Source organism: Erpetoichthys calabaricus, chromosome 1 (assembly GCF_900747795.2).
Source record: "Erpetoichthys calabaricus chromosome 1, fErpCal1.3, whole genome shotgun sequence".
NCBI lineage: Eukaryota > Metazoa > Chordata > Cladistia > Polypteriformes > Polypteridae > Erpetoichthys > Erpetoichthys calabaricus.
The window spans coordinates 327,243,382-327,254,844 of NC_041394.2; the positions used below are offsets into that span (position 1 = coordinate 327,243,382).

The 11,463-nt window shown below is 40.5% G+C and overlaps 1 protein-coding gene across 1 annotated transcript; it reads right to left on the bottom strand.

The window, feature by feature from the left end:
* Positions 1-6,624: 6,624 nt before the first annotated feature.
* On the bottom strand, positions 6,625-9,213 carry LOC127527709 (zinc finger protein 239-like). Its single transcript, XM_051927327.1, has one exon. It carries the CDS (start codon positions 9,003-9,005, stop codon positions 8,091-8,093), a length of 915 nt encoding a protein of 304 aa, XP_051783287.1. The 5' UTR covers positions 9,006-9,213; the 3' UTR covers positions 6,625-8,090.
* Between the last annotated feature and the right edge of the window lie 2,250 nt (positions 9,214-11,463).

Here is an 11,463-nt window from a genome sequence, read left to right on the forward strand (position 1 = left end):
AACTGAGGAAGAGATGGACACCAGTTAGGGTGAGCCCTAGCAAAGATTTCAAAGCCACCAAGAACCACAAGGTGCACCACTAAACCAATGATTAGGAAACAGAAGGATTAGGGAGCTACCAGAATCTTCAAAGAGCCAATCCGATTGCAAAACACTGCAGCCAAACAAGAACAACATTTGGTCAGAAAAGCCATCGAGAGGCCCAAAAAAACAACAAACTTGTAAGGATAGGAACTGCGTTGAGTATCTGGAAATCACGGTACAATTATCAGGAATTCCACCAATCCAGACTGTTCAGTGCAGGTGAGGAGGAAGGTAGTTTTAAATAATCAGAGCATCTGATTGACATGGCAACTTCTGTGTGGAATGTGGAAAGAGAGAGGAGTTTGGTTCACAGAAGACTGAATTGGAGTTATTTGGCCTTAATCAAGAACGACAATGACAATTTATCGCTCAAGGGAATGCCTCAATGGGCGTTAACAGGCCTTGTTTTTTGTAGCCCCCAAACCCCAGCCTTGACCCGCTAAACAGACAAGAAAAAAGCAAAAAAAAATGGAAGAAATCGTGAGAAAAGCAATTCAAAGAGAGAGGTTTTGGGCATGCAATGGCTGTGAAAAGACAAAACAGAGCACAAGTAATCCTCTTCACAAAGCAAGAAGGCCAGTCTATCATGGCCACCTCACAGATACAACACAACAGTACAAACTACTTTGTTCTTGCACAGTTCAGGCGCAGAGTGATGTGACAACTCTCAAGGCAAAATGCAAGAAGAGATCACAGCACTCACTCAATCCTAATTGCTTCCAAAGCTTCATCCCCATCTTGAAATATAGCACCAGCAGCATTATGTGGCGGGATTGCTTTGTCAAAACAGGATGATGGAATGAGATAGAGAGGGATCATTGGAGGGGTCTGGGGGCCTGTATACTCTGCTAACAATGTGAAATCGGGGCCCTATCTGACAATTCATCCTGTGGGATATGGCCGGCCATTCATCCCAGCCAATACCCCCAGGCCGCTAGATGGAGCCCTCCTTGCAACGTGGAGATGCCCCGAATTCCAGCAGAGCATCATGGACTATGAAGTTTTAATATACAGCCCTGCTGGATAACGTCGGGGCCGCCAGGAGTCGCTGCAGGGAGGCCCAGGGATTTATATTTTCCATATAGCCCGGAAGTATTTCCAACTCACGGGAATGGAAGAAATGATATACTTCCGGGCTGAAGAAAAAGAGAAGTTTTTACCTGACCCGGAAGTGCTGGATAATCACATGGACTGAGGGCTCAGAAGCACTTCCGGGTCGAGAACTATAAAGGACTGTGGGAGATCCCAGACAGATGAGCTGAGCTGGGTGGAAGGGTGGCAACGCGTCTGGGAGTGAGGAGGATTATTGATTATTGTGATTTGTTTATTGATTTATATGAGTGTTGTGGAGAAGAGAGTGCTTTGTGCACATTTTGTCTGAATAAATATAATATTTGGACTTTTACCTGGTGTCTGACGTGTAGTCTGAGGGTTCAAGGGGTCACGGAGACCTTAATCTGTCACAATCCATAATGAGCCCATTAATGGTGAGATTTAATGGTGAAACTTGTTTAGCAGTTCAGTCAAAATCCAGACTTATACAAGGTCAGCAGCTCATGATTACCAAATGCTGTCCATCTCAAGTAACCCACAATAGTTGGGAAGATTTTGTACCACCACCACTAAATAACTGCTGTGAATGGGAGCAGCTACCACATATTAAATATCTAAAGGAATAAAGGAGGTTAATACTTCACACTAGTTTTAATTTTCAGATCCGTATTTTATTTAGACCCCATGAAAATGTCAAACTGAGCAGTCAGCATGGGTTCAGAACTGGAAGGTCATGTTTTACCAACATCCCAGAATTCATTGCAAGACAAGGACCAAAGTGGAGCAGATGATATTATTTATCTGGATTTTCAGAAGGCATTTGATAAGGTACCACATGAGAGGTTGGGCATCAAAGTAAAAGATGTGGGAGTTCAGTGTGTTGGGTCCAGAATTGGCTCAGACACAGGAAGCAGAGGGTGATGGTGTGAGGAACTTCCTCAGAATTGGACAATGTTAAGAGTGGTGATCCTCAGAGGTTAGTGCTAGGGCCACTGCTATTTTTAATTTATATACAAATTATTTAGATAAGAATATAAGTAACAAGCAGGTTACGTTTGCAGATGATACCAAGTTGGTTGATTGGCAGATAATCTGGAATCCACTGAGTCATTACTTGGACAGCATTCAACTTGACCTTCAACTTATACAAGATCCAGCCTCGACACACACAAAAAAAGTTTGGGTGCAGCCACCCGTATGCTGTCCCTGGCTACAAAAAGGGTATGAAAATTGGCACTGATGTGCATAGGCTGGAGTTCCAGACTGAACTGAGGTACATGGAATTTGACTGGCAGGAAACCAGAAGTGATGTCATCAAGATCTGGAACCGGAAGTGATGTTCTTGAGGGTCGGGCCGGAAGTGGCGTCACCCTTGGGGCCCAAAACTGGAAGTGACGTCATCCTTGGGGGTGGAACCAGAAGTGGTGTCGTTATGGCTGAATGAGGCAGAATTTCCTGCATTTGGTCTGCACAAATAACAGAGGAAGTTTTAATGCACCCCGCTAACCCCTGGCCTGGCGTGGAATTATCTTCATTTGGTCCATTCAGCTTCCTCCCATGCGCACGTGTGTGACAAACTCTATTGTCATATGTACTCAGTACAATGAAAATCTTATTCAGCGATAAACAAGATTACATGACAACAAACAAAAATGCAAGAAACAAACAGAAATAAGAATACACAAGCAAATAAATAAAAAGTCCAATGTAAGATCCGCAGGTATATGGTCTCAAGATGGCCTTCCATCCTCCAGACATGCACTAGACTTCCTCCAGTGGATGGGTTTTATTATAAGCCCGATACCAGAATGGAGGAAACCATCTTTCAGCCTTGTTCTTCTCGCTGCTATGCTCTTGAAGTGTCTCCCTGATGGTAGCTGTATGAACAGTTCATGTTGTAGGGGGCTGGTGTCCTTAACAATGTTATGGGCCCTCCAGAGAACTCTGGTGCTTTAGATGTCCTCTAGTTCAGGGAGCTGTAGTTCCAGTGATATTTTGCTCTGATTTTACCACCCACTGTAGAGTTTTGTGGTCCCAATGCTGTACTGTGATGCAGTAGGTGAGGATACTCTAAATTGTAGATCTGTAGAAGTTGCCGAGGACAGTGCTTGGCACGTCAAACCTCCTGAGGCTTCTCAGAAAATACAAACGCTGCTGTGAAACGGTAGGTCCCAACTGAGATCGTCAGAGATGTTAATGCCAAGAAATAGAAATGTGGCCACTCTCTCCACCTCAGTCTCTCCCATGTACAGTGGTGGGCGCTGACCTCTCTCTCTCCCTTCACGTGTCAGTAATCATCTCCTTCGTTTTGCTGGTGTAAAGAAAGAGATTACAGTCCCTACACCACTTTGCAAGGCCAGCCACCTCCCTCCTGTATGCTGACTCGTCATCCCCAAAGATCAGTCCAATGACGGTGATATCATCCGCAAATTTAGTAATGCTGGTGTTATGCTGGGAAGCGACACAGTCTTCTGAATGAACGGTGTACAGAATGGGGCTCCAAACACAACCGTGTATTTATGGTTATTATTTTGGAAATGTTGCTCCCCAGCCTGACTGACTGGGGTCTGCCTGTTAAAGAGATGGCACACCTAGACTGGAGAGCTTGTTGGTGAGCTTGGCTGGTATCCCAGTATTAAAAGCCGAGCTAAAATCAATGAACAGCAGTCGGCCGTAGCAGTCCTCATCCTCCAGGTGTGTAAGAAATGCAATGCTGTGCAAACCGCGTCCCCTGTCGAACAGTTTGGTCTGTATGCAGACTGCATGGAGGTCCATTGTGTCGGGTATGAATATCTGAATGTGACTCATAATGATTCTCTCGAAGAATTTCATCAATATAGGAGTCAATGCAACAGGACGGTAGTCATTCAGACAGTTAGCTTTCCTAGTTTTGTGGCATTGGTATCATGGTGGTTGTTTTAGTAGCAGGTGGGGACTCTGGCTTGCATAAGGGAGAGATTACAAATGTCCAAGGGTAAGCTTTGAGTGCTTGTCCAACGACATTATCATGGCTGGCTGCCTTCAAGGGGGGGTTTATCTTCCTCAGAGACATTTCCACCTAGACGGATGATATAGTGAATGGTGGTGTTGAACCCTCATTAGCCCCCTTCCTGCCCATTGACTCAGTGTTGTAGGCTTCCAAGCGGGCATAGAATTCATTGAACTCATCCGGACAGAACTGGCTGTCAGTGGTCAACTTTCTACTCCTGTCTCTGTAGCCTGTGATGTTTCCCAGTCCCTGTCACAGACTCTGAGCGTCAGCAGTTATGTAGTGACCTTCCAGTTCAAGACTGTACTTCTTCTTGGCTTCTTCTAATAGCTCTGTGTAGTTTGTATTGGGATTGTTTTGTACTCAGTGGTATCACCTTGGGGCGTGGACCTCTGAATTAATCCATGATTTATTGTTTGGATTTGACCAGATGTGTTTGAGGGGCACAATATAATCTGTACAAGTGTTTATGTAGATAGAAACTACTCAACTGTATTCCTCCAGGCTAACCATGCTGTCCTCATTCATAGCACATTCCACTGCGGTCACTGCAAGCAGCCCTGAAGCTCCTGCTCAGACCTTCTCTCCACACTTGAACAGTTTTTCTTGTCTTTGGTGCTGTTTGTTTGCAGGATAGAGGAATACAGGGATATGATCAGACTGTCCAAAGTGAGGCTTGGACAGATTTGTGGCAGATGAAATTTAATGTCAGTAAATAAATTGTGTAGGATGTAAAAATGTTAGGTTTGAATACACAATGGGAGGACTGAAAATCGAAGATACATCTTAAGAAGATTTAGGAGTTGCAGCGGTCTCAACACTATCCACTTCCCGACGGCGTTCAGAAGCCATTAAGAAGGCTAAGAGAATGTCAGGTTATATAGCACGGTGTGTGGAGAACAAGTCCCAGGAGGTTCTGCTCAAGCTTTATAACACACTGGTGAGGCCTCAGCTGGAGTACTGAGTGCAGTTTGGGTCTCCAGGCTACAAAAAGGACATAGTAGCGCTAGAAAAGGTCCAGAGAAGTTCCACTAGACTGATTCCAGGGCTACAGGGAATTAATTATGAGGAAAGATTAAAAGAGCCGAGCCTTTACAGTTTAAGCAAAATGAGATTAAGAGGTGACCTGACTGAAGTGTTTAAAATCATGAAGGGAATTAGTCCAATGGATCGAGACTGTTATTTTAAAATGAACTCATCAAGAACACAGGGACATGGTTGGAAACTTGTCATGGGTACATTTTACACAAACATTAGTAAGTTTTTCTTTACACATAGAACGACGGATACTTGGAATAAGCTACCAAGTAGTATGGTAGATAGTAAGACTTTAGGGACTTGCAAGAACTGGCAAGCTTTGTAGGGCTGAACAGTCTTTTGTCAACTATACTGTTCTGATGAACAAAAAGCCACTTTACGTGTTTTGTATCAGAACAAACTGTGGTAGTTGCTCTAATGAGGTGGATTATCCTGCTCAGGATTGGTGGTTAGATACTTTCTTTACCCACTATAGACTATGTAGGCACCTACAAAAACACACACTGGAGTGTTCGCAGATAATCCTCAAAACCATTCCAGACACCCACAGCTTTTTTGGAAGAAGCACACCAATAGGATTTTTCCCCTGTCCTGCAAAGTCTGCTACTGTATAGTGTTTCGGTAAAAGACATGTTCTTCGACTTCTGCCTCCATTTGATTTGCCTGTGGAAGCATGGTGGTGCAGTAAGTAGCACTACTACCTCACAAGGACTCCATAGTTTAGGTCCCAGGTGGTCTGTGTGTGTTCTTCCTGTGTCTACATTGCTTTCCTCTGGGTGCTCCAATTTTTTCCAGTTTTGTTGAGTGTGCTAGTTCACCTTGCAATGGATTAGCACCCTGTCTGGGGATTGACCCTGCCTTGCACCCAGTGCTTGCTGGATAGGCCACAGCCATCTGATGACCTTGCTCTGGATAACTGGGTTGAGGAAACAGGAGGATTGTCATCTACCTAGGATGCTGACACTAATGAAGCATATAACAAAACCTAATTCTTTTAACTTGTTATTTCTTACTTACATTGGAACAGGTTAAAAGTCTCTTCCTTCTGGAGGAGTCAGAGATGGTATGGTGAAAAAAAAAGAAAAAAGAAGACAGGCAGCACAATAACTGTGGCAACTAAGAATGGGTTTAAATTCCACTTTATTGTTTGTAAATGTGCACAATAGACAGATCAAAGCAAGGTATGTTCATGTTTCCATAGAAGCAATTCCAGCATAGTACAACATGGCAGTGGCATGAAGCTCAATGGTAAACAGACTTCACGGTTTCCCTCATTGTGGGTTCTAGGTAGGGAGCATGCACAGATTTCTAGGAGTGACATGAAGAGTTCAGTTTCCTAACTGATATACTTAGCATTTCTTAATCTGCCTTTTACATAAGCAAATCTTTATAAAAAAAAACAGTCTCACTTTTAATAAACATGGATGTTTCACGGGCTACAGAAAGTTAAAAAAAAAAAAAAAACACACCACCTTCCATATCTTTCTTGTTCTGTATTCATCCAGCAGTTTCCCAAAATCAGACACAGCCGGTCTTAGCAGCTGAAAGGCCCAAAGACAAAACCCACGCTGCACTTCTGGCTCTTCTTTGGCAAAGCAGTTGGGAATTTCACTTGCTTACCAGTTAATGGTAATGCACTATAAATGGAAAGCCCAGTTAGTACAAGACCGGACATTTTACATATGGCAAATAAAAACAGAAAGACTGTTAAATTTAAATTAATCAATACATGTAAGAAGAGCAAATAAAATAAAATTACACTATACATTAAAATGCAATTGCATAACTATGATACAAAGAATATTACACAAATAAACAGAAGAAAACCAAATAAAATAAAATGACCCTACACTCTGAAATATATTACACTATTAAGATAAAAATAATGTAAATTGACTAATAAAAAGATGACAAAAAATTTGGTGCAAAATTATGATAAAAAGCATGTTAATTTACATAAGAAAACTTAAGGAGGCCAAAAACAAAACACTACAATACCTGTATAAAATCAATCATCTGCAGAGAATTCTAAATCTCTACAAATATTTTCTACCTATGAATTGATTACGCCTCCAGTTTTCCTTCGTTACAAAAACTTGCAGGTTAAACTTTTAGTAACTCCCAAGAGTATTTGTGAATGTGTAATAATTAAAACTTTCAAAGGCTCTGCACTAAATGCTGCTGGGATAGCCTCTGGCCCCCAGTATACCCTAAGCTGGACTGACTGGATATAAAAATGTAAACATGGGTGGAAATAAACAGCACAGATGGTAATGAGCTATATTTTATGCTCAACAAGGGGAACCAAAGCTGAATAAAAATGTAAACTTGTTTCAAGTTTCTAGTTGTATGTCCTTTTCTTTGGGCTCGATTTCCATTGCTATGGAAATGAACATTGTGGTTTGGTATTGTAGGAGGCTGAAGATAGTCAGTGTTCTTTATATTCAAAAGTTTTTAGATTTTATCTCTGTTATGGAGTTTTTCACTTTGGATTCAAGAGAGTACATTTTCATCTTATCTTCTTCAACTTGTTTCTTTTGTGCATCTACCCATCTTGACCATGTCCAACTGCCTTTTCTTTTTAACTATGAGATCTGTGTTTCCTCCATTAATGACACCTTTCTCCCCTTTTAAAAATGGTTGTATTTGCTCATCCTTGTATGGTTTGATTTTGCTTCTGTTGTTGTATTTTTGAAGTCTGCATGTTTATCATCTCTTGTGGCATTTGGATGTTTTGTACATTACATTTGACTTTTTAGACTCGTAAGACCTGTGTTGGCCTCAGCAGCAAATGCCTCTTTCTTATGGTAAATGAACTGAAATTAATAAGCAGGGTTGCCTAAAAGAGTCTGCAATTTTTTGTCAAATGCATTCTGTGTAACCAACTAGCAGAGCAATTCCAATTTTCTTTCCACACTTGACTGAATTATTTCAGATTTTTTTTCTTTTTGTTATTTACAGTCTCTTTGGATTTTGCCTTTTTAGCATGAATTTTCATGTGTCCCTGAAGATGAGTTTTCTGTATGAATCTTTTTCCACACTTAGAGCAATGGTATGGCTTTTCTCCTGTGTGAATTCTTACGTGTCGCTGAAGACTGCACGGTTGTATGAATCGCTTGCCACATTCAAAGCAACAATATGGCCTTAATCCAGAATGAATTCTTTTGTGTCTATGAAGGCTGCTGTTATCGGTGAATAGCTTATTACAATCAGGACAAGAGTATGGCCTCTCTCCAGTGTGTGTTCTTATATGTATACGAAGACTGCTTCTTTGTGAGAATGTCTTGCCACAATAAGAACAGGCATAAGGATGGTCTTTAGTGTGGACTCCTGCATGACTCATAAGACTGCTCGTGTTGGAAAATCTTTTGCCACATTCAGGACAGCAATAGGGCTTCTCACCAGTGTGAATTCTTAAATGCCTCTGATGATTACTGCTATCTGAAAATCGTTTGCCGCATTCAAAACAGGAAAATGGCTGTTCTCCCGTGTGCACTCTCATGTGTACCTGAAGATGGCTTGTTTGTGAGAACCGTTTGCCACATTCCGAACAACAATATGGTTTCTCTCCAGTGTGAATTCTTTTGTGTTTGCAAAGACTGCTCTGGTCAAAGAAATGTTTACCACATGCTGGACAACGACATGAACCTTGTCCTCCATGATCTCTCATGTGTGTCTGAAGGTGGCTTATTTGTGAGAATCGTTTGCCACGTTTAGACAAACAATATGGTTTCTCTATAATGGGAGTTGTGGTATGGCTGTGTTTTGAAAAGTTCTTAACAGATTCAGAACGGTGGTATGGCTCCTTCCCTGTATTATCTTCTCTATGTTTCTTAGGCATGTGACTATCTGAGAATTGTTTCCCACCTTCAGGACAGTGATACGGTTTCTTACTCCCACGAATCCCTTCATTATGTTTAGAATTCAATTTGTATTTAAATGTTTCCACACACTGTTGGCGGATATGATTTATATTGTACACTCCTTGAGATTCGATGGCATTGACCCTTGTTAGCTTCACAATAGGCTGAAATTTAGGGTGCTGAGAGGCTGTTACCAAGTTCTCTGTTGCAGATGCCAGTTTCTTCCTATTCTTATCAGGTTGCTTAATTTGTGGACGGCCCTGAAGAGAGGACAAGTTGTCATTCTCTTGAAAATCTACAGAAATAAAAATAAGAGTTAAAAGTTTTAAATGACCAATATTTAAAATAGCACTACAAGAGATTATTCAGTGTTTAACAGTATATTCCTTTTGCAAGCCACTTTACAAAAGCATGCTAATGGAGTTAACACTTCAACAATCCCAACATTTGCAGCCTGAATTAGCAAACACATGAAGCCATATTAGGATGCAGTTACCATGAACCAGGAACAAGCCATGAGTAACTATCATTAATGGCTTGGTGACGGCCTGAAAAAAGAGAACAACTGGGGCAGCAATGGTGGCCAACATGACTTCCAGACCTTTTAGAGAAGACCCATTATAGAAATGTCAAGGATGATAAAGCCAGTACATCTGCACGCACAGTGATTTTCTACCCATTGCGGACTCTGCTAGGAATGTACCAGTTCACTCTGCTCCTAAAATGTCACCATTTGAGTGCCTGTATGGTTGTCATTCTAGATTCCTTGAGTCACCTTCCTCTCCACTTTTCCATCAGTTTTTAAATAAATACATATTTAACAGTTTTGTGAAAAGTTGAATTTGGCTCAAAAACTTTTTGAAAAGCTCTTTGCCAAATGATTTTCTGATTGCAAATGTAAGGCTACTTCTATCATTAAAGTTGGGCAAAGGCATGGCTAGAGACCCAAGACATCAGTCTACATAGTGACCCTTTTTAAACTGATACGGCACCAGAATAGTATTTATTTTGAGAAGATCATGCTTTTAATTCTGACATTTTCCTTCACTCCACGTAGTTTTTTGATGGACTCATCCATGGTTTGTTGGTGGATGGACTGTTCTTCTAAATCAATTGTTTTGAATTTTTGCAGTTTGCCTTAGCTATTTAAAAAAAAAAAAAAAGTAATAAATTCCTAACACTAAATGCCTTTACTGGGTGGCACAGTCATGTTGGCTGTACTAACTGAACTGTCTTCCTATAGTTAAAGTTTGTTTTTGCATATTTCGGACTTGGAACTTGTTGTGTGCTTTTACCTTAAATTCTGCCTTAAGTTTCCAGATTGTTTGCTTTAATGTGGACTGACCCTGCCGGTCTTTGTAAACATCGAGGTTGCTGGATGTTAAGAATACACCTCCTAAGTTTTCTTATCAGATTACTCACCTTTTCATAAAAATTAAAATGTCCATGCATTATAATGGTTTTTAAGTAAACGTTTAAACAACAAGTGTTATATTATGAAGGTCAAACTGGGATGTTTCTTCATCACATTTTTAATTTCTAATATTTTTACTTTCATTCACTCTGTGCTGTTGTGCCAATTCTTTTTGTGGTGTGTATAGCAGCCAAACTGTGTAACTGGCTTCCCATTACCATCCTACTAATATTTTGATAGACAAGTGCTAGTAGTTTGTTTTATATAAACCAAAGACATGGACTCAGATGGGCTTATGACTTGTCAATATTGTAATCAGTATAGTTGGCAGCAGATCCCAGATTCATGGTCAAAAATGATAAATAGAACAAATAATATTCTACAGAAATAAACATGGTGTGAATTTTTGTTAAGTGCAGGGTTCTTGAAGGTGGATGGGGAGGCACATTGTCAACATTAGGTCTTCACACTGGTGATTATCCATTATAATTGACCGTGGACACTCCAGAGGTTTATATTCTCCTGGGATGTTGTCGACTAGAATTTTTGTTGTCCTCTACTCCATTGTCATATCTGAATGAAAATCTTCATGGACAGATACTGTTCTGTTCCATTTGCATTAATCAGTTTGAAACGGCTTTGTTTTCCTGCCTGTTTTAACTCATTATGTGATTAATAATATGTAAAATGTTTAATCATACATGTGAATTTATTAGAGCCACCACTCAGTGAACAGTGCTACAAAATAAAAATGACCTGAACTGAATGAACATTTTTCTTCTATTGCTCTAAAATGGATGAGAATTTAAAAAAAAAAAGATTGCAAGTACTGTACCAACTTGTATTTTCAACCACTTCAAAAATAAAGTCACCACATCACAAAGAACAGGCCCTTTTCAAATGGTACAACTGAACTGACAGTAAGCAGGAAATGGCTAAAAGCATCAAAATCCTTTAAAACTAATTTCATAGAATGTTTCACACATTTTAGATGAAATCCTGCTTTAATTAACAATTTTGTT